This window comes from Nannobrachium achirus (assembly GCF_963921795.1).
Source record: "Nannobrachium achirus genome assembly, chromosome: 12".
Lineage (NCBI taxonomy): Eukaryota > Metazoa > Chordata > Actinopteri > Myctophiformes > Myctophidae > Nannobrachium > Nannobrachium achirus.
Window position 1 is genome coordinate 57,569,695 of NC_137832.1, and position 24,206 is coordinate 57,593,900.

The 24,206-nt window shown below is 42.5% G+C and overlaps 2 protein-coding genes across 2 annotated transcripts; both read right to left on the reverse strand.

The window, feature by feature from the left end:
• Positions 1 to 2,512: 2,512 nt before the first annotated feature.
• Positions 2,513 to 9,053, reverse strand: LOC308295745 (arrestin domain-containing protein 3-like; the record flags this gene model as incomplete). The annotated part of the gene is made up of 7 exons (XM_080738793.1): positions 2,513 to 2,527; positions 3,506 to 3,834; positions 4,327 to 4,414; positions 5,157 to 5,328; positions 5,988 to 6,048; positions 7,537 to 7,765; positions 9,018 to 9,053. 7 exons carry the CDS (start codon positions 9,051 to 9,053, stop codon positions 2,513 to 2,515), a joined length of 930 nt encoding a protein of 309 aa, XP_080594919.1.
• Positions 9,054 to 9,360: 307 nt separating this feature from the next.
• Positions 9,361 to 20,111, reverse strand: LOC308295746 (arrestin domain-containing protein 3-like; the record flags this gene model as incomplete). Its single annotated transcript, XM_080738794.1, has 8 exons — positions 9,361 to 9,384; positions 10,687 to 10,776; positions 12,487 to 12,755; positions 13,606 to 13,702; positions 15,541 to 15,688; positions 16,026 to 16,086; positions 18,141 to 18,314; positions 20,033 to 20,111. The coding sequence occupies 8 exons, from the start codon at positions 20,109 to 20,111 to the stop codon at positions 9,361 to 9,363; spliced, it is 942 nt and encodes a 313-aa protein (XP_080594920.1).
• Positions 20,112 to 24,206: the final 4,095 nt, after the last annotated feature.

Sequence of the window (24,206 nt, forward strand, 5' to 3'; positions counted from 1 at the left end):
TTTGTCAAGATTTGGGGGGATGGGGTCTGTGGCCAAATACATATACCTGTTATCTCTGGGTCCATGACTTTGAAAATGTTATACAGATCCAAATAGGAAAAGTCATTCAATGTTCTGCACACTTCATAGCTCACTTCCCCCATCTAGTGGACACCACCCCACACTGCAGCCAAACATTTCCCTGTTTAAATTCTGGTATGGCAATGAATCCCAGTAAATACTGTGTTTAGTTTAACATGTGGGAACTTCAGTCAGCAAAAACAGCACAGAGGTTTAAGATACAGCTACAAGTGGCCCTTATGCGCACCAAGGCCCGCCCACACTCGTTCATGATTGGGGGAAAACCTGTCCCCTCCACCAAAACTGAAACAGCATTTTTCTCCTCACAGGGGATAAGGCTGAAGTCCAAATATGGACCAAACCTACTAGTAACAGTTAACTAGTAGCCTACTATCGGAACATACAGTAGACCCATTTTGTTATATTTGAATTAAATGAAAACGCTTACCCTACCTTTATATCAGAGACAGTAAATATGTATTTGATATCTTTGTTTTGCTTTGAGGGTTAAATTACCACTCTGAATTTTAATGTTATCAGTTGGTCATCTACAGTCATGTTTTGTGTTGTAGGCCAGGTTATACAGTAGTCTCATTACCACAGGACACACCGATTGCGGCAAAAAACGTTTTTATTTCAACCATTTAAATCTCTTTGGTTTGTGTTCAGGTGGGCTTGGATGACCCCGCAGGATGACCAGCGGGAGTCTGACCTCCAAGTCACGTCCGTGTGGCACATGTAGTGTGACCTGCAAACACACACACACACACACACACACACACACACACACACACACACACACACACACACACACACACACACACACACACACACAGTTTTGAGCCAGTGACCCCAAGGAGAGAAGATGTGTGTAAAAAATAAATAATCAAAAAAAAAAAAAAGACATTACTTGAAAGATTTTTTAAAATAAATGTTTAAATTATGTAGCAGAATAGCAGATGTACAAGCTGTGTGAGCTTGTATATTTGCTTTTTTTTAATAGCCAACATATAAAATATGGATAAAGTGTCACAGTCTGACTGACCGGTGTGGGTGTGTCTAGGTGTGGGTCCTCCCTGTGTGAACACCTGCCTCCACTCATCCTGCAATCACCCACAGTATTTAAGCCTGCAGTCTCCAGCCAGCTCTTGCCAGATTGTTTTGCATTCAAGCCATCAAGCACTGTCTCTTGCCACGTTCTAGTTTTGCCCTGACTGACCTCTGTTTGTTTTCTTCTAGACTAGACTACGTTTTTGCCTTGCCCCTACTGGTACCTCTGCCTCGCTGACTGCCCTTTTGGATCTCGACCCTGTTTCCCCATATAGTAAGGGAAAGTTAGCCTATCAATCTGGGAACTAAATCTAAATCACTAGCTTTCTTCACAAATGAAATGTGTTCATAAAGGTGTCTACTATCACCTCTGAACTTTGTCAAACCCAACTCCCTTGACATACTTTGTGGGAGCCAATCAAAGTTATTTGGTATCCCGAGGGCCTGGGATTAAAGGGGGGATAAATAAAGAATTGCCAATATGAGCGTATGAGGTGCATGTGTAATTTGGGTATTTTTGGGCTGCTGAATCCATTCCAACCATTCATTTTCAGTTAAAATGACTCCTTGGCCATAAAATAGGCCACACCTAATTTTGTGTGTCCATGAGACATATAATATTGGCAATAAAAAAAGGTTGGAGTAGTGTTTGAATTCATGAAAACTATTCAAGATCAGGTGGGTAATCACACATGACACACAGGATAACATGATACAATCTGACAAGGAACATTCAAACACAGGGTTTAAAACATAGGGACTAACAGGACAGGTGCCTTAGCCAATTAGGCCTTTTTTATGGCCAAGGAGTCATTTTTACTTATAACTAATGGTTGGAATGGATTCAGCAGCCCAACAATACACACTTCATACGTTCATATTGGCCATGTTTTATTTTTACCCCTTTAATCCCAGGCCCTGGGTATCCCGACACCCCCAACTTTGATTGGCTCCCACAAAGTATGTCAAGGGAGTTGGGTTTGACAAAGTTCAGAGGTGATAGTAGACACCTTTGTGAACACATTTGTGAAGAAAGCTAGTGATTTAGATTTAGTTCCCAGATTGATGTAGCAATAGGCTAACTTTTCCTTACTAGTTTGTTTTCTCCTAGACTACGTTTTTGCCTTGCCCCTACTGGTACCTCTGCCTCGCTGACTGCCCTTTTGGATCTCGACCCTGTTTCCCCATACTGTTTTACGATTTTGCCTGCCCCTTGCCTGCCTTGATGTTTTTTGGTTAATAAAACCAGTTAAACCTGTGCCTTGTGTATGCATTTGGGTCCTTCCACGCGAGCCTGACATAAAGTGGTTAAAATTAATGTAACGCTATATACACATGCTTAAACCGCTTAAAATGTCTGTCTTGGTCTCATCCTATCACTGCAAAGGACTGTCAGTTTAACTCAGGGAGTGAGAACCTGGACCGGTTAAGGGTCCATGTTCACACTCTGGATTCTGTCAGTGTAGCTTCATGCAAAGCAGAGAACCCAGACAAAATATGACAGGACCGGTTGGACTGTAACCCGACACTGTGTGCGTGTGTGTGTGTGTGTGTGTGTGTGTGTGTGTGTGTGTGTGTGTGTGTGTGTGTGTGTGTGTGTGTGTGTGTGTGTGTGTGTGTGTGTGTGTGTGTGTGTGTGTGTGTGTGTGTGTGTGCGCATGTATGTGTGTGCATGAGTTCATGCGTGTGGGTCATATCATTTTGGGGCTCCTTGGCAGCACAAAACAGTTTGAGAAAAACTGAAGTATAGACTACTGTACCGTATATCATTGCAATTTGGATAAAGGCTACAAGGACACTTCAGAAGGTCATTCAGCGTCCTGTAGTCAGTGTTGCCAGATTTTGGGCTATTTTAAAACTCATTGGGCTGGAAAAAATAGCATTGGGCGGGCACTTAAAATTTGGGCTTGTTTTTAACATATCTGGCTGGTTTTATTAGCCTCAAGACACCAGCTTTTCACGCAGTACAACCTGATTTCTTTCTACTGCTCAGTGCTCTGATCCGGTCCATAACCCACCTACTCAATGTATCCAGTCCTTAACACCCATAAATGCATGCACTGTTTCCGTATCCACTCTAGACCGGACATTTATTTGATCCAATAACGGTCATGTTGTGAGTACGTAGGGCCGGAGATGGATACTGATCCATCTAGGGGTGAAGCTGCATGTAGTGTACCACTGTCATCGGTTTAATGCCGGTGCGGGAGGAAAATATTGTATCTGTGGGCCTATATATTGTGTTTCAAACTCGGTTTTGCGGTTCGATTTTGCGGTTTAACATGGGTTTGGCCAATTTGCGGTGGTTTCTATTGAATTGGGCTGGTTTTAAGTTGTGCTTGGGCTGGAAACTGTCATTCTGATCTGGCAACCCTGCCTGTAGTGCACAGTATACCTTCAGCCTGTACTCCAGCTTCATCATGGAGCAGTTGAAGAAGGTGGGGTGCAGGGTGGGGGCAGCGCTGAGGACCCTGGACACCGTCAGGCTGCTGGCGGCGGGGACGCTGCCGTCCCCCGTCCCCCCGGCTGGGACGCTGCCGTCCTCCGTCCCCCTGCTGGCGGCGGGGACGCTGCCGTCCCCCGTCCCCCCGAACTGGACGGCCTGGGTGTGTACCGTCCTCTCCGAGCCCGCCACGAAGGTCTGCTTCTCACACAGGTGGAACGTGGCGCTCACCGCGGACGCCGACTCGTTCAGAACCTCCGCCGTCACCTCCATGGACTCACCTTTTTAGACAAACGGGAACCAAACGTCGAAAACAAACATGTGCTGTAGGCTACTCGGAGAAAGTAGGCCTACTCAATTTATTGTTATCTTTTTTATCAATACTGCAATGTAGAAACACTCTGTTACAAGTAGGCCTAACTAAAGTTTTCAAATAATCGCCGTAGTGGAGTAAAAGTTGGCCTATATAATAGGCTATTTGCCTTAGAAGCCTAAACAACTTGTGCAACTCAAAAAAAGAACACAAAAACACATGAACCCTAATATAATATCCTGAGCAAAGATTCTGCAAAAATGTGCAGTTTTACAAGCTCACAATTTGATACCTCTGTGTTACGTGGTATGATCAACTATGAATAAACACAAAAAGTTAGAATTTGTAAATATGATGTTTCTGCCTGAAAGTAAGAATGTTATGGTTTAGAAACATATTACATTATAATGTGTCATGGCAGCAATACGCGTCCGTATAGTTGACATACTGTATACAGTACCTTGTGTTAAGCCCATTCTCTCAGAGGTGACATTCAGAGTGACTTTCCCACATCCATAGAACGAGATCCTGGTTCCGTACTGAGGTTCCTACAGGAGACATGGCGGCAAGCTGTCAGCACATTGAATCTCTCAGTGATAATTAGTAATAATAAGAACCAGACATCCCAAATCTCCCGGAAGTTGCGGGAGTCTCCCGGAAATTAGCGGCTGCTCCCAGTCCCGGACACCCGGGAGTGGCAGTAAAGTTCCCACAAATGCTGACCATACGTGGGAGAAAAGGATTCGATCTAGGGGCACACATGAGCCACACACAGACCGGATGCAATTTCTTTGTTCTCATTCGGCGTTGAACTTTCAATCTCTGATTGTCATTCGCTGTGGGAGATGTGGGCGTCTAAAAGTGACCAACCAACCACTGGTCTCAGATGCATAGATTTAGAGGGAAAAAAGTATGTTCTTCAAGTGTGAAGGCGGGGGTCTAATTAGCTGGTAACAGATCAGCATGATGACTGATCGTCTTGCTTAATATGAATAAAATAACAGTACAGTTTACAAATGTCAGTTCTTTTTCACTCTGTGGTGGACATATAGCTGCATGACACACAGGACTTGTTATTGCCTGGTTGCACACTAAACTTTTGTTGTGTTCGGTTTTGCAAAGTCAAATGAGAGTGAGTGAATCTTCTCCCAAATACTGTAGGTACAGTAAGAAATGCTTTATATCAAGCCTATTAATACCCGCACTCGCGCCCACCAGGACCTCCCGAAAATGAAAATCTCCAGGTTGGGATGTCTGGCTAAGACTTTGGAATTAAAGGGGGGCATGTACCTTCAATCCTATGATGATCATTTCTGACTTGGACACGAAGGGAAACTCTGCCTTTGTCAAGAAGGGGAAGTGTGTCTTGGCCTTGTGCACCAACCAAATGGACTGGGTAATCTTGGCTCGCAGGCTGTACGCAATCCTGCCCCATTTGCCCTCGTAAGAGGAAGGCATGTCCCTGTGAACGAGAACACGTCCAATTTTAATACCAGTCAATGGTTTTGGAAAGCAACAGAAATGACTATACTGTGTGCTGTATGCCAATGGTTCTCAAAGTGGGGTATGGGGACCCCCAGAGGGGTCCTTGGGGGGTTACCAGTGGGTCCCAAGCAAAATTTGTTAAAGGCCCGATGACACGCCCCGAAGTTATAATAGTATGATACAGTAGGTCACGTGGTCTCTCTGAAAACGGTCTGAAATAGTCTGAAACTCATGTCATAGGGTAATCTGCCCCTCGCTCCCCAACAACAGCTGACCAGTACAGTAAGTAGTCTAAGTACAGTCAATTAATTTGATTGGCTTATAATTGTGCATTCCCACAATGACATCATAAAAATATTAACTCGGATTTTAAGATGACTTACGTGACAGTACCCCTTTAGGTGACAGTACTCCTTTAATATAGAATCACAATCATTTTAACCACTTGATCCATTTGATCAATGAGGGGGTCCGCTGCCAAATATATATATGAATTTGGGTGTCCTTGGCTTTGAAAAGGTTTGAGGACCACTGCTGTATCCAAACAGATGAACAACAACACACACAAACACACACACACACACACACACACACACACACACACACACACACACACACACACACACACACACACACCTCTCTGGAATGTCGAAGGTGAATGGAAAGGCACTTTTCCCCGGGCCGATGATTACAGAACCTTGGAGGGGGAAATAAATGGCATCAAACCCAACATAATATGATTTAACAACATACAGTACAAACGTGTTCAATTGACAGTTTTAATAAATATATCTACCAAAAGTAAAAGTATCACACATCACATCACCCTGTAACACATCGTGACCTTTAGATCTAACAATGATAGTCTTGCGTAGCCAGACAACGATTCCACTATCTCCGAATGCTATATAATCTGGAATTACCTGAAATCCGACAAGCTGTTATTTCCGTTCACGGAAATATATTAAAAAATATCTTCCTTCCGTTCCTAATATGCAGCAAGCTACATAATGCTTCAAGATGAAACGGAAATGGGCAGGAGGCTTCACTTCCGCTTTATCCTCCAATAGTTTCCAGAGCTTCCGTTGCTCCAGACAGTATGATCAGTGGTGCATTGGTGATTCAATGTTTGGGGGGTCGCTTATCTATAGACGTCACGCGCACGTCGCTCAACAACTACTACACAGGTCTATTGATATGCATACAGGCTTGTTTCTTTCTTAACTTGTTGACTGCCGGGCGCCGCTAGTGGCCGCTAGAGTGCCAGCCATTCTCTCGTAAGCATTCACTATCACATCCGGGTCGCCAGCCAGAACTGGCTTGGCTTTTCACTGGAATGAGTGCTATGAGAGCGAGCCGGAGGAAGTTAGCTATCAGTTAGCCAACGGCTATGTAATTTTTTAGAAGACCGATCTGAAGCTATTCAGCCGCAAAAAAAACTTTTCTGCTGGCCTCGGAACACAATGCGGAGAAAATCCGCTCTAAAGATGTGACTTTGTATTGGAGTGGGCGGCGTGGTGCGGCGGCGTTGCCCGATTACGGGCCGTGTAAACAGAGTCGCGGCCCCGGGCTTGGATGGACATTTAGACCGGGGCTTCGTTGAGGCCTCCGATTATTTAATTCATTTTACTAAAGGAACCGAAAATGTTCGGTGTTTGTAATCCTTAATACGTCTTGCAAAAATAGTGTTTTTTTGGGGGGGGCTCTAAACTTTATTCTAAACCATTTTCAATGGAATAAATCATCGGGACAAGTAGAATGGCTCGTTGGGAGGCGGTGGAGGAGCCAGGACCACCCACGTCGCTACTAGCAGCTCAGGGTAAGTGAAATAGATTAAAAAAATAGTATTGAAATGGAAAAAAGAACCGAAATTATTCGGTTTTAGCACAAAAAGGGTTAAAACACCATGTTGTGACACTAAAGCGTTGGGGAGGTGTGAACTTGGGGTGTTTTCGCATCCGTGCATGTCCGTTTACATGAGAGGCGTGACCCCTGCTCAGAAAAGATATGGGGCGGCGGGGGCGTGCGACCCTGGACTAATTCAACACTCTGTATGATGGAAGCATTTGAAAACTGTGCAAGGCAAGTTAGGGAACAGCCGGCTCGGAAGACTACTAAATGCCTAAATTGTAGTAGTAGTATTTGATTACATTTACTTAGTTACTTTCCCCCCACTGATAATTACCATCTCCTTTTTTATCTTGGAGCAGAATGTGCTCAAAGTAGAAGTATTTCTTCTTCATGTGGTTGTTGACGGCGGCGGACGGTGGCGCCCCCTCTGGTGGCGGCCACCTCACCTCCACCTTTCCCTTGGCTTTGACCAGCAGACACTGAACTTTGACCTCCTTGGCGGCGACCACGACGACCCTTCCGGAGAGGCGGTCCCCAGGAGAGAACGTCCCTCTGTCATTCACCTTGTTGTCACAAGAGGTGCCACGTTGTTAATCCAACGAACCAATACATTTAATCCATTATTTAACTACTTTAAATCCTATTATGGTTTACTGAGTCCCCCAGGGGACAATAGTGCATTTTCTGACTTCTGTTGTTGTTTCGCTGAAAATAGCAGTGTTGATCTGCTATTTTCGGCAAATGCTTTCCCCACGATAGGATAAAAACAATAAAAAGAGAAGATAACCGGTCTAGAAACTCAGAACATGTTGCAATGCCAGCCGTTGTAAACTTGTAGATCGGCTATTTTCACTCATTTCGCTCAACAGAGGTGAAGGGTAGGCCTATCATAACGTGGGGAAACATTAGCCAAAATAACAATACTACAAGCTCACAAAGTGTCACGTTGGCTATTTTGGGGGCGAAGACATTTGGTGCAGATGGAAAAAAGCAGTTGCAACTCAATGACTGACTGATTGATTGATTGATATACTTTGTTGAATACTTTATCATTCGAAAATGTAACTGTCGAAAATGTTAACAGCACCTTAGTACAGTAAGACACTACTGAAAAGGATAACACCAAAAGGTCTGAGGGTATTGTTTCCATTGTGGTCCTGTGTATTCAATTCATCAACAGAGCTTAGAATATGAACACGTCATCAACAAATACAAATAGATATAGTTACAGAGGAGAAACATGAAAAAGGAACATCAACGGGCAGTGTACAAGCATTTCAAGGGGATTCAATATCCATCTCCACTTGTAGTTTTCTGACAGATGCTTTTTCAGGACAGTTTTGAAAGAAGCCAGTGATTCACATTGTTTCATGGATGATGGAAGGGTATTTATTCCATCTTATGGAAGAGTAGTAGGATGAATATTTTACCATGATTGTGCTTGAGGGTTTAAGTGGTTAAGTTAATGGATCTGTTGATATGTATATAGTATATCGTATGTATATTTATACTGTATATCGTCTGTCGGGTGGAAACCTCATGTCCAGAACTGGGACTTTTCAGGATTCAAATTCAAAAGTAGCAGATTCACAAGCTTCCAGCTTGCATATACTGTACTACTTTTGAGTGACGCTGTAGTATGATCCAAGTATGGCATTAATACAAATAAAAAAATAAAAACACTAAAAGTTAAAACATGGAGATTTCTGCCCAAAAGCAACAATAGGAAAAAACACCCTTCACGATTTATCAAATCAAATAATCGATAGAACAATCACTAATTTGCTGGAACAATGGATAATGTCGCAGCCCTACCTTGTCGTACTCCACCAAGAAATGCTTCACTGTCATGATGAACCAATGCAGAACGCTCTTACTCTGTTACAGAGTTCTCTTCTACAGGGTAGTGCAGTTGTCAAGTGTCTGTCTCTCTGAAAACGGTTCCAAATGAAACCATTCAGCATGAGAGATGCGGGTTCAAAAATGCATCCAGTATGAGTTCATTTCTTTTGGTTTGTTTGTTCTGGAATGTACCGAGATGCAGATGAGGATGGCATGCTCTGGAACTCAAGTGTGTGTGTGTGTGTGTGTGTGTGTGTGTGTGTGTGTGTGTAGCGTACAGGTGTCGCGTTCACATTGGTAACCCGAGAGCAGACGGTTACCAGACACTAGGACCACGACCCTGTGGTCCACGATATGAGACACGTTGATGTGCATTGTCATTCTTGGGTTTACAGTACAAACTACCGTTATATCGCCGTTGTCGGGTGGAAACCTCATATGTCCAAAACTGTGGCTTTTCAGGAAATAAAACAAATAACCTAAAAATAATAATAATCATCATCATCTTTATTCATATAACACCTTTTTCGCTTCTTCACTTCAAACAGCATTAAATATTTAAAACTCTTTAGACAATATCTACAAGTTCACAACAGGAGACCTTGTCTGTTTAGAGGTATAATTTCATAATCATCATAAATGCTTTCATCCACTTTCAACCTGGCATCCCTGTTTTGGGCATGTCATTATATTATCAGATATAGTTAAAAAAAAATGCAGATGTACAAGCACGCAGCACTGTAGCTCTGGTCCATAGCGTTAGTGGAGTTCTCCCTAACGCTATGTTCCTCTACCTCCCGAAACCTTGGCAAATCCGGAAAGACCTGTCGTCTGGTCCGAAAATAACAAAAACTGTTTCGCCCCTCACCAAACCAAAGGTATCATTGGACAGTTGAAAGCTTACTCTACTTAGTGGACGCGGTCTGAGCCCCCCACCACACGATTAAAATACATTTCTAGGGCTAAATGAAAAATATTCCACCGGATGGAGCCACTCTTCCTGGTTGAAGACTGTTTTTACGAAACAGTGCTTCCAACGTCGCAGTGTTGAATAACACCCAATGATGAAACAATGCTCTGTGTAATTCGGTCCTCTGACCTGCGCGGCAGTAGTGAGTTGGGACCCTGATGGTGACGACAAATAGTGAAAACTGGAAGAAATGGAGTCTCCATCTAGTAGAATATTTTCCGGTCTTTCCGGATTTGCCAAGGATTTGGGATGTAGAGGAACATAGCGTTAGGGAGAACTCCACTAACGCTATGGACCAGAGCTAGCAGCACGGCACAAAGTTTTAATGAGTCAATGGCAGTAGTTGGGTGTCCTTAGTTCCTTTCTCTCAGTGCTTGTATGCCTCCAGGGCCTTTGAAGCTTGATTTGGAATCGCACATGAGTTCTGGACATCCGTCGGCAGGTTAGTTACTCACCAGCGTTAGTTTCAGTGAGGTTAGGTTTAGGGTTAGGGTTAGGCATAGTTTTACTGAGGTTAAGGTTAGGGTTAGAGTTAGGGTTAGGTTTAGGTGGTCGCACCTCCGCGCGGTCCAAGCGAACAAAAAGGAGCGCTCCCTAGCTCCAGTTCAGCCAATCAAAAGCTTCCTTGGGCGGGGTTTGCCCAGAACTCATGTGCGATTCCAAATAACGCGCCTTTGAAGATGACCAGTCGTTCAGGTTTGGGAGGATGACGATGGGTAGTTTAATTTCAGGGTCCTTGGAGAGTGCCACGTCCAGGATAACCTGAAGGGAATTATAATAGATTACAATGATTCATATTCATTAATTAGGTATGTGTGTGACGATGAAACTAATTGCATTGATTTAAATTTCACACAATCCAACTACTATCGATAAGTAAACGGCAACTACTACTTCTGGTGGTAAAGCATATACTGTATATTGTTTTTGCAATGCAAAGACTCAATTGACAACCCATGAAACGTTAGCCTGGCGGGCCATCCCACATACTGCGTTCACTCACTCATTCCTTCCCCAGTATGAGGTCTGGACTTCCGTGTATAGGCAGCGAGTATGAGACATTGGCCCCGATGATCGGGGCCAATCAGTGACTGCGTTTCAACTGCTGTCCGCAAAACAAGTGAAAAGCTTCCCCTGATTGGTCCATGTTTAGACGGTGACGTAGATGCTTGCTGCAGCATTTTCAAAACAACATGGCTGCCCTCGATGCAACAAGTGTAATAGTTAATGCTGAAACAATAAAATGAATACGTGAAGTTATTTCAGAGTTGGAATCAATTACAACAATTAAAAAGGAACAGGAGTATGCGCTAGCGGAGCTCATCGGCTGAAAAGACGTCTTCGTTTGCCGTTCTTCCAACTGGCTGCACTTTGATGACAGGTGTTTTGCTTCGCTGATTGGTTAGAGGAGTCTGTCAAGGCAAGTACTCCCGACCACTTCTCAAGCTGCCTATCGGCCGAAGGCCAGACCTCATACTGGGGAAGGAATGAGTGAGTGAACGCAGTATGTGGGATGGCCCACCAGGCTAATGAAACATCATTGGAGGTCTAACCAAAGATCCGATTTATCCAGACAGACAGATGTTCTCAACCTGTGGACCTTTTTACACCTCAAAAACAAAATGGAAAGAAAAGAGAAAATAGCATTTTTGCATCAAAAGTAATCGACAAACAATACAATAATAAATGGTGGTCAAATTGTCAAACGATATACAGTAAGAAAGTGAAATTGTGAAAATAGCCGATCTACAATGTGTAGAACGCCTCGCAACGTGTGCTTGCAGATCTGCCATTTTCACAATATTTATCTGTGGAACCAAGAAAAACTTAAGTCCAAATGCATGTCAGTGTGGAGAGTGGCCTTAGTACCGCACGTTAGTCACCACCTGTGATGCACACGCGTCACAGGTGGTGATTAAACTGTGATGGGGTCGGCCAAAATGGACAATATTGTGTGTGTTTTTTTTATTTATTATAACACCTCAACCTGTATTTTGGAGACAAATTAACAACAAAATAAGATAAGAAAGCCATTTAGACCGAAATTCTCCTTTAAAGTTCTCCCAATAAACCCCATATTACCATGAAGATCCGTAATCACTGGACCCCCAGTCCCAACCTTGAGAGTTTCGAATCCCGCTCCTGACACAACTTTATTACTTCCGATGCAATACATTTTTCTTTTTATCTAAATACGTCGATTTTTTTTTTATTGGGATTAAAGGAATAGTTCACTCAAAAAATTACCTATTTTCTACCGATTACTCATTCCATGGAGACTTGAATTCATGGATAGTGGTTTTTTTCCCCTCACATTCCTAAGACAATAATTTGACGACCAGCAGTGGTTCCCTATGGAGACACAAAGACTCCTCTCAAATTATTGGCTTAGGAATGCAACTGGTTGAGAGACAGACAGACAGACAGACAGACAGACAGACAGACAGACAGACAGACAGACAAATCACATACCTTCAGTCTGTACTCGATCCTGATAATCTTGCAGTTCAAGATGGAGGGAGGGAGCTCCGGCGGCAGACGGATGGTCTTGGACACGGTCTTCCTGCTGGACTTCTCCACAGGCTCGTCCTTCTCCTTCAGGATGGTGGAGGTGCGGAGCTTCCTCTTCTGGCCGTAGAAAGATTTGCCGAAGTAGCTCTTCTTCTCGTACACCTCGAAGCGGGGCTTGACGCTGCGCGTGGAGTTGTTCACCACCTCCGCCGTCACGTTCAGGGCCTCCCCTGTCGCGGCCAGACAGAGCAGTGGCGTCAGTTCAGCAAAGGCTAAGGTATGGCAACATGACTGGTGTCATGCCTTCGCGCGCGTGCATGACATCAGTCATGTTGCCAATGCCACACCTTAGCAACAGGCTGGGCATGATGATTAAGATTACTATCAGTGGATAGTATTATTTTATTACTTTAAGAAGTACACTTAATTTCCCCCCCCTGGAGCCAATGGCAGCTGCCATACCTTAACCTAATTGACGCCTCTGAGGCAGAGAGAGAGAGAGAGAGAGAGAGAGAGAGAGATGGACAAGTGTGTTTCTCAACCTTTTTTCAGTATTGAGTGTTATTTTTACATAATTGTTTACCCATATCATATGGTTGTGATGTTTATGCACACATACTAGTGTAACACTTTATTGACAATTTAAAAACAAGAGCATAGCGTGCGCACACACACAAACTGCTATTACATCATCACAGATGACCTACATTGTAACAAACTAAGCACAGTATTTCATTATAAAGCTCCATTTTGCAATGTAAGCATAATATAGACTTTGCTGCCACCTTGTGGAGGTAAGAGGAGTAGTACACACATTAAATGAGTGTTTGCTTGTAGAAAAACCCCCAGTGGTCCATTTGGACCAATGGTGGACCCTCCCTGGACCTGATGTTGAGAACCACTGATACTAACGTCTTATCATAGCAGGCCTGCTGCTTCCCTTTTTAACTACGGGACCAGAGGGTGCCAAAGGGTCATATTTTAACCCAACTCTTCTAACAATGTTCATTAATTCAGCTGCCTAATTGTTCTAATTGCTGATTCTCTGACCCCCCGTCTGTCTGCATTTTGTAACCTTACCTTGCAGGTATCCCATCTTCTCAATGAACACGTTCATAGACACGTTTCCAGATGCAAAGAAAACAACATCTTTGTCCTTACTGCCATACTGCGGCTCCTGAAATGACATGACAATTGACCCTTTGTTAGCCTCCTGATTGGTCCCTCACTGACCAACCAGCAGGCTCTTTCTGCCTTGTCCCGCCCTGGTTCATGTTGAAACCGCTAAAACATCATTTTTGGAGAAATAAAAACATTTAAAGATATGCCCAGTCACTATACTGCACCTGAGAGGCTCCTTTTTTACTGAAACTAAGTTTAAAATTAGAATTGAATTCATAAAATAACAATAGCAACTGATTTTCAATGGTAGTGGATGGAGATAAAGGACTTTTGTCCCACCAAGACACAGTAACCAATGGGGGCGAAGAGGGGCGGGACAACAGGCGGGACTTGACAAAGGGTGAATTACACATTGGGCTATTAGCCCTATTCACCGCCTGTCCACTCAGCATCCCCCTGGTGCTGAAGTCAAGTTTTTTAGCAGGGTAAAACCCTGCTAAAAGCCCATAGCGTTAACACAGAAATCGCAAATGTAATGCAATTTCCGAATAGTAAAGTATAAAATACGGCTAGCATGATCAAGAACACAAGAAAGTAAAAGGCACAAAGCATTATAATTTACTTTACCGTTCGAAATAATGATTTGTTCGCTTTAAGTCCAGCTATTTCTGTTATAGTTTACCCATCTAAACTGACGTCAGCACCAGGAAGTTGCTGAGAAATTTGCTGAGTGGGCGGGCCATGAATAGGGCTAATTATTCAGAATGAGCATCAACTTCATTGTCACATCGCAGCGGTTTACAGCTACAGGTGTAAAGAAGTGGGTAAAATTCATGTTTTCCAATTTTTATCATTTGTAGTTTTCAGAAAAAGAGAAAATAAAAGAAAGTGGGCAGGGAGAAAAAAAAACATACATACATACACATAGCATAATCCAGTTGACAGTACTGTATGTGCATGTGGTTAGACATATTGCATGAATATGTCTGCAGGTCCCGTTTTGCCCTGAATATCGGCCCTTTAATAAAGGCTTGTTCATCCTTTTAATCCTGAGTGTCCAGATCGTATTATTTTCATGTCTTGTTTTTTTAATATCATGATCTTACGGTAATCAAAAGGTACACAGCACAGCGGTCCTTATGAGGTGCCACAGCCAACAGAACAGATAAAAGAGTATAGCCGCACACTCGTAGCTGCCGATGCAAACTTTGTTGGAACACAGAGAAGATCAACGTTTCGAACAGACAAGCTGCCTTCTCCAGGGTCCATGATGTACTAAAGATAATCGCGTTGTACACGAGATTAAGGTGCGAAGAGAGCGTCAGTGCAGGTTCAAGACAAGGGATAACAGTATGGGAAATCACGTGACATAGTCATAGTACAAGATCTTTGTACAGGATCTCTTCACTGGTCAGTAAGAATAGATTGAGGACTCTAGCAGGAGCACTCATCCAATGTCACGTCGACTACGCATGCACCTCATGGTACCATAGCACCACAAAGGCCTTAAAAACAAGGCTCCAGAGAGTCCAGACATCCCAACACAAACTGGCCAATGTGGTCAGGCTACTGCTACCTACTGGGAGAAATACAACAATATTTTGACACTTGCTTTGGCAATGTAAACCTATGTTTTCTCATGCCAATTCCTTTGAATTGAATTGCTACAACTCTACCCAGTGCCCTAGGTGCATCCATGTGATGTGATGTTTTTTTTTCCCGTACAACTCATTTAATCCCTGCTCATTTAGCTTCATAAAAAAGTGTGGATCCTTACTCCCCTTCAAAACTGCTCAAAAAGAGCACTTACAGGTGGCTGCACCCGGTCCCTGTAAAAACACTAATAAGATAAAATCTTTTGTAATATTAGATAGTAACTTCCCCATTACTGACCATGAGTCCAGGCAGGGTCATGTCTGCTTTGGAGACAAAGGTGAACTGGGTTTTGGCTTTGCTTGGTATCTTCATGGATCTGCTCAGCTTGGCCTCCAGGGAATGAACCACCTTGCCTGTGTGGGTCTTGAAGGTGGAGGGCAAACTCCTGCACACAATGTCACACAGCAAGACAGGCAAATATAGTTATGGTCCAACAAAATGCACAAACCTCACATGTAAGTAACTATATGACCTCTATGTCTGTGGTTCTGAAAATGGGGCAGAGTGCCCCATGGGGCATTGAGGGGTCCCTAACAAACAAAGGGGTTAACATAGCATCAAAATCTGTTGAACTTTAACACTATTTATACAGTACTTAGGCTGTTCACATTGTGCGCTTGTACTTCGGCTATTTTTTGAAACAATTTGAAAAATCTAAAAACATTTGGAATACTTTAGATTTTTACATTCATAACAACACAAACATGTATATGTCTCCCTACCTGTCAGGTATCTGGAAGGTGAAAGGAAATACGTGGCGGCCTGGTCCAATCTCCTGGGGACCTGTAAAACAAGTCACATGGGTATGAACTAACTAACTCCAGTCTAAACAAAGTCACATGGCCATTGTATGAATGTATTCAACATTGATTATATTTTTCTACGTCTCTGCTTTTATGTGTTTTTGTCACTGAACAATCAAACATATAACTCAAAATGTAATTTCAGTTCATCCTTTAGACTTTATAAACAAATATCACAACACATACATACGTACATACATTCATACATACTGTACATCATGGGTATTCAACTGGCGGCCCGCGGGCCAAATGCGGCCCGCGGGGACCTTCCTTGTGGCCCCTGGAGCAATTTTGAAAAAAAAAAAAAAAAAAAAAAGATTTTTGAAAAAAAAAAAAAAAAAATCGTGGAGACTAATGAACGTTATAGGTATGGTTTGCGCGATATGAAACGTGAGCTTCATCTTACCATAATCACAGTAATCCCTAATCATATTCCATCATATTCAAGTGAAGAGACTCCAGTCAGAGCACTGCAGCTGAGTGGAGTGTGTGTGTCTGTGACCCACCTGATCCTCGTTGAGCATCGTTAAAGCAGTGTGTGCACTGTCAATAAGGTCGACATCTAGCATCAAAGCCAGGTTGGCCATCACTAGTGTGATGTAGTTAGCACTAAGTTTTAAACAAGAAAGCATGTGTACAGTTGTCAACTTGAACATAAATTAAGCACATTAACATGAAAGTATTCTACTTGAAAAGTATTCTGCTTTGCAATGTAGTTAGATGAAAATGTGCTTGTTTGTGAAAATGTAGTAGTGAAAATGTGGTCGTGCCTGTTGTTTCAAGTGTTCATTAGATTAATAGCTGTGGGGGGGGGGGGGATACGCAGTGTTGCCGTGGTCTTGGGTCGCGCGCCCCCGACGACCCATATCTTTTTTGAGCCAGGGTCTCGCACCCCCCCAAGTTCACACCTTGACAACTGTTTTAACAAAGAAACGAGCCTATTTGCATATCAATCGACCCGTATAGTAGGTGTTGAGCGACGTTCGCGACCCCCCAAACATTGAATTACCACTGCACCACTGGGGATACGTTAGTGCGGCCCCCGGCCCCTTGGGTTTCTGTCAATGTGGCCCCCTGGACTATTTTGTTGAATACCCCTGCTGTACATAGTGTACAAGTTCGGTATGCATTTGGTCACAGAGTCACAGACCCCTATGACTCTGAGAGTGTACAGATGGAACCAAATTGTCCATTAATTTGGTTCCATTTGTACAATTGTGGAAGATATAGGGCCCTCAGAGTTATGGGGGTCTGTGGCCTATTGTATAAAAAAACATGGGTCCTTGAAATAAAAGTGTGAGAACCATAATTCCATAACCCATTAAAGCCTGAAGATTTAGAAAATTGCTTTAGAACAGTGGTTCTCAAATATTGCAGATCTAAAAGCTTGCATATCTGATATTTTGAACATTTTTGAAAATCTTGTGTTTGATCTTTTTTTTTTTTAAATCAAATCTTCTCTTCTGGGGGTCCTGGCACAACACATTTTTAGATGGGGGTCCGCGGCCAAATACATATCATTTTGGGGTCCTTGGCACGAAAACATTCGAGAACCAATGATTTAGAAGGCTTTGGTAGTAGGGGTCGACCGATATGGGATTTTCATGTTCGATTTTGATATCGATAAGTCGTGATCAAAGAGGCCGATAACCGATATTTTGAATCGATATGCATTTTAAGTAAAAAAAGAAAAAAAATGTATCCCCCAATTTGAAATAGTGGTTAATTAATTTATATATTTTTCCCATACTAAATGTCTAGAGGCTCACATCTAGTCGCCACATACTAGAATAGCGTTAAAAAACGTATTCCGCAGCAGGAAATCGGTGAAAATCAGTAACCAATGCAAAACATAAATAAATTAAAAAAATATATATATCGAATTATTTTTTTCGATATCGATATTTTGCAATATTAATACATGTTATGAATATCGACTTCGATTATCGCCCGTTTCGATAATCGGTCGATCCCTATTTGGTAGTATCAACCTCAGGTTTTTAAATGTGTTAAAAAAAAGTATTTTCCTTTTACCTGCCAGCATGGCTCGTTTCACGTCGTAGTACTTCTCCTTGTCGTAGTAGATCACGGTGTCGTTCTCGACGTTCATTCCATAATGCTCAGACCACCACACTTGTGCTTTGCCCTTGGCCGTGAAGGTCAGCGACTGGACCTTGGTCTGACTCGACGTCACCACGATGATTCTGCCTGTCAACCATCGTCAACGTTATTGGAGCAGGCAGGGGTCATCGCCATGCTGGCTTGTGGTGGACATTATTTTATCAGGGGCATAGAAAAGGAGTAGACAAACACAAAGAGCCATCCCAAAATGACCATTACAGGTCTGTAACTCTGAGAGTGTACACATGGACGGGTCCATTTGGTTCCATGTGTACACTCTCAGAGTTATGGGGTATGGGGTATAGTGGGCCCTTGGGTACCGGAATCTTCCCAGTTCGATCCCGGGCTCCCCCAGAGTAAAGGCCTTTTCCCACTGTCGCGATAAAGATAACGATAAAACATATAATTTTCAATTAAGTGGATGGCAGCCTCCACACCACACCAATAAAGCCGTCGTAATTGATGTGAACGCCGACTTATCATTATCTTTATCGTTATCGCGCCCAGTGGGAAAGGGCCTTTAGCGTCGATGTGTTCTTCAGCAAGACACTGAACCCCAAATTGCTCCCGATGAGCAGTTGGAAATCTCGCTATTTCTACGTCCCATTATTTCGACTACGGGCGACGGCAGGTTAGCTACTCACGAGCGTCAGGGTTACTGAGGTTAGGGTCAGGGTTTGGGTTAGGTTTAGGCATAGAGGTTAACATTCACCAGCGTCGACAGGTTAGCTACTCACCAGCGTCGACAGGTTAGCTACTCACCAGCGTCGACAGGTTAGCTACTCACCAGCGTTGGTAGGTTAGCTACTCACCAGAGTCGTCAGGTTAGCATTTCACTAGGTTAACATTCACTCGCCTCAAAATACTGGGACATAGAACAAATGTTATGTCGAAATATCGACACGCTCCCGATGAGCAGGTTGGTGCCTTGCATGGTTTCCTACACCATCGGTGTATGAATGTGTGTGAATGGGTGAATGTAATGCACAATCTATGTGAAGCGCCTTGGATGAAGGCGCTATAAAATGCACCATTTACCTGTGTGTGAGTCCTTGAAAATAAAACGGTAAAGACCATATAGTAAATCTGTGTCATACATTTTCTGAAGAAAACCTGGAGACTGACATTCAAGTCTTGCCATTGGACACATTTTTCTGTGTACGGATATATTGATGATCCCTGTATTACAGTTAAATATAACTTATGAAATAATGGACCCATGCTAATGGAAATAATGAACATAATATAATGGAGGGGAAAAGAAGAAAAGAAGCTATAGGTTTTCCAAATGGATTTAATTAAATAGTTTTTCCTTATAAGTTGTTTAATGCTTTCCAATAATTACAGTAGATACAGTAAAGAGGGGGAGTGGACTTACGTAAGTGTTTGAGCTCTACACTAGTGCTTTTTAGGTTATCATCTAGGAATTTAAAGATGAAAACAACGAATATCAAGTGTTTAATTATTTTGTTACAGCTCTGAGTACTCAGTAAAGTGCTATATAGATTATAGAATGTAGGCTACTGTATGTATTATAATTCATACGTGAGCCTAATATATTTTGGTGGATACAGTATGAAATCTTATCTTGCGGATCTTAAACAATAGCAGAAATAGTCAATGCGTTGAGCTTGTAGATCTGCCATTTCCCCCCTGCCCTGTCCAATACCTCATATTACAATATATATATATATATATATATATTATATATATATATATATATATATATGAACACTAGCAAACCCACGTTGAAAACGAATGAAAATAAAAACAAATGAAACAATTCAAAACTACAATAGTCTTGCCTGTTATTGAATCTCCGTTGGTGAAGATGTTTCGATCGTTGAGAGCATCATATTCGATGGTGAATTTACTGATGGTCATGTCTGCTTCAAACTAAACTTAGATCAGCTCTCTGAAGAAACAGACTGCTTCCAGTTCTACTTCAGCTGTGAAGGAACGAGAAAAGACAGGGGAAAAAAAGGAAAAAAGAAAACAGGTTTTACCAGCTTTGTGCCACACCAGTCGTATGGGAAGTATAGTATGTAGGCTATGCAGATTTAGATGTCAAAGAGCCATATCGAGCACTACTCCCCGCCCGTTTGCATACATGCAATTGATGCAAATAGGCTATAGGAGCGCTCCGCGGGGTGCTGAAACCCCGCAGCACCCACAGACTTGGCGCCTATACACACACACACACACACACACACACACACACACACACACACACACACACACACACACACACACACACACACACACACACACACACACACACACACACACACACACACACACACACACACACACACACACACACACACACACGTGACTAGTAGGCAGAAAAAATATATAACCCAAAAAAAGACCACCAAGACAAAAATGTAGAGACATACAAAACCCAACATGAAAACCTAACCTATACCATTAAAAGATTTCACAAACTACAGAGTAGGACATGACATCACTGCCTGGGTTCCGCAGCAGGGGACTAGAAATGAGGACCATCAGGTACAACAACAATAGAATCTCCAGAACTGAAATAATTAAAAAGTCAGCATCCTATAGATGATAAAACATTACCTACTATAGGAGCACATGAATTAAGGTCAGAATGTTTTAGAAAATAAAAAATAAAAAATGGGGACAACCTCAATAGCCATAACCCTTTAGGGAACTTGGGCTGCCATGACCAGCATGTCTGTCTGTAATGGTAAACCATAGGATATTTGTCATAAATTGTCACTTCTAGCAAAGATTGTTAATGCAGGCGACATGGTGCACAAATCCTACAAATGGTTTCCTACGTGGACACTTAAGAAACCATTTGAAATCAAAGCAGCAAGCAGGACCAATCAAAGGTTCACCTCTAACAGAGGTAAAAGACACAACTAGGAAACCTTCTATAAAACAGGCGAAAATACTATACCTCAAGCTGGAATGGCATAAACAGCAGAACGCGTGATGATAAGAATCCAGCAACACCACTAACTGACCAAAACACACTTGTTATATACTCCAATGGTCCTGAGTTGGCTTTTTAAATGTACCAGTTACGATGAAATAAAAAAAATGGAAACCAGAGCTGTCTTTTGGTGGTTTTATTCAATGAGTAAAAATAGTGTGCACACGTTTGCAACCCAGCAGAAACGAACAGTGTTTCGGACCAGGCAGCAACAGAGGAAAAAGAGAGAAACACTTGCATATATCAGCTTTTGGAACAGGAAGGGAGGGGGGCTCCTCCCGAGTGGAGGTGTGAGTAAGTTACCATAGCAACGGAGTGGCCTTGAGGTATTACAAAAGGGCTAGTGAGAGGAAAAGCTACTTTCTGATAAAGAAAAACCAAAAATAGGTGAAGTAAACCGCCCTATGAACCAGTAGTCATAAACAAGTCACAGCAAAACACTATGATCCAGGTCTTATGCCTTATGCCTTAACTTCTTTGCCTTTTTTTACTATTTTGTTTTTGTTTTTTTAAATATTTCAAATAGCTGATGTGCAAGTTCACAACGTGCAGATGTAGATCAGCATTTGAAGTATTTAAAAATGTTTTTCAAAATAGTGAAAAAAAGGTAAAGAAGTTAAGGCATAAGGCATAAGACCTTGATCATAATAGGGCCCCTAGTTAACATCTGCATCATGAACGGAGCGTGACCTGTACATGGATTGGAGTTAATAGACAGAGGCCAAAAGGTCAGAGTCTGTACTCCCTTTTCACTGGAAAATCACACAGAGTATGGAGAAAATGAGAGAGGGATGTCCCAACTAGCATTGTAATTAGAAAATTCACGTCAGTCCTATCAACTGCTCCTAAATACAAAAGGTTGAGGGCATGACACTTTAGATGAATTCACTGCTGTTGGGTGGAAACCTTTTATCCAAAACCATTCCTTTTTTATTATCACTTTAAAAGATATAATTAAAATATCCTATTTCTGCTATTTTCTCTACCTTTGTGTGGCACTCTTGTACGATGAAGTAGGTAAGTCATTTAAGTTGCTGTCAAAAAAGGAAAGAAAAATGAAAGACATTTGGAGATACAAGGTTTTCTGCTTGACAGCAACGATAAGCTGTGTAAACGTGAAGATACTTGAAGAGACAAACACAACTCAGCGCTCCAAAAGCAAGAGGTGTTGATGGTTATGTGCAAAGGCAGCAGGGTGTGGTTTTCTGGTTCGTCAACAGTGTCAGAATCAAACATTTTCATGCAGGTCTGAGTAGTGTTCATTTCGTCGACTAAAAACTATGGCGAAAAAGCGACTAACTTTTTTAGCTAACGAAAACCAAATAAAAACTAAGCAATGATGACTAAAACTAAGACTAAATATATTGACAATTTTGTCAAAAATTAAAACTAGACTAAATGTTAGGGAGGGGCAAGTTTGGTTGCGCTCGGGTGTTGCGCTCTCGGCTCTACAAGTTCGCAACGCGCCACTTTGTCAGCTTGTAGATCGGCTATTTTCAGCATGCAACCAAGTGTAAAATCAGCCATTACGACGCCATCAAGGCCTCTCTAACAGAGGGAAGACACAACTAGGAAACGTCTATGAACAGGCAAAAATACGATACTTGGAATGGCACAAACAGTACTGATCAAAACACACTCAATATGGGTGCGTTCGGAAACCCGCACCGGGTGTGTGCTCAGTGTAGTGAGTGCAGTGGGCGTGGCGTTGTAGAGTGCGTTCAGTGTGGCTTATTTACGAACGACCAGTTTTAAGAGGCAGATGTCCGCTTTTTCACCCTGAACTCTGAAGGTAAACTTTCTGAAAAGCAGCAGTTGCTAAGTATGCTAACGTAACGTTGCTATTAGGAGATGTAGGACTAATTCACAACATTGGCATACCTGCTGTTAATTTACATGTTGATGTGTGTGAAACTCAAGCCCAAACAACCAATTAAGCTGCAAGTGCTGTATTTTGCGGTTATTTCCTCCATTGTTCACAGCTGAGAAGCATTCGAGACACGACCACGAAAACCAACCAATCAGAACACCGCACCACACCACCACACCGCCAAACCCCATCTTCTGAGTAGGGTTGGTGAGTGCGTGCACTCAACACACCAGTGCGCCGCGCACTGGATTTCCGAACGACTCTCTAACGACGAACCGAATAAACGAACGACAACATGGCACACCAGTGCGTTGAGTGCGCATTTCCGAACGCACCCTATAATTGTCCAATCAACTCAGAGGCACGGGCACCACAACTGTGTGCCCAGGTGGACAGTCTCTATTGAAGTCCACAGAGGAAAGGGGAGGAGCACACTGGACATGGGCAGTCACAATATGGGCAAAACAGGGGCACACTATACTATAGACTGATTTCTCAGAGCAACAACCATAACTGCAGTGTCAGGCGGCACCTATGTGTGTGTGCGGCTGTGCAACGGCACAACAGCTACACGGCAGCACTCTGGAAAAAGGTCTATAGGACAGGGCTTACACCAGTGGTTCTCAAACTGGGTATTCACCAAAAAAGGCAAAAGAATACCCAATCTACATGATCACAATGTAGTTGTGAGCATGTAGTTTGGCTTTTTTCACATTATTGATGGAACTATGGCGTCAAACTAAATATGATGCCTACAATTCCAAGTGCTTGTCAGAGGGGGCCCCCAGTTCAAATAAAATTATTTTGAGAAGTCGCTGCTCTGAAAATGTTGGGAACCACTGGCTGATAACTGTTTTTCATTTAAGTAAACCATCAATTTTTCAAAGAGATTTGAGACACTAATAGACAGATACAATGCTGCTCACTATTTGAACCTTTCCTTTATCTTTTGTTTATTTGGACAGGACAATTCAAGTTAATGAACATTTAATACATGAACAGAAATCATCAACATGATTTCATGTAAACATGCCAGACTCCCCACACATAAAAACATATTAAAATACAAAATTCAAAGTAGAATAACATACCTAGTTAATACCTAATAACTAATCAAAATATTAGCACACTGTGACATTGT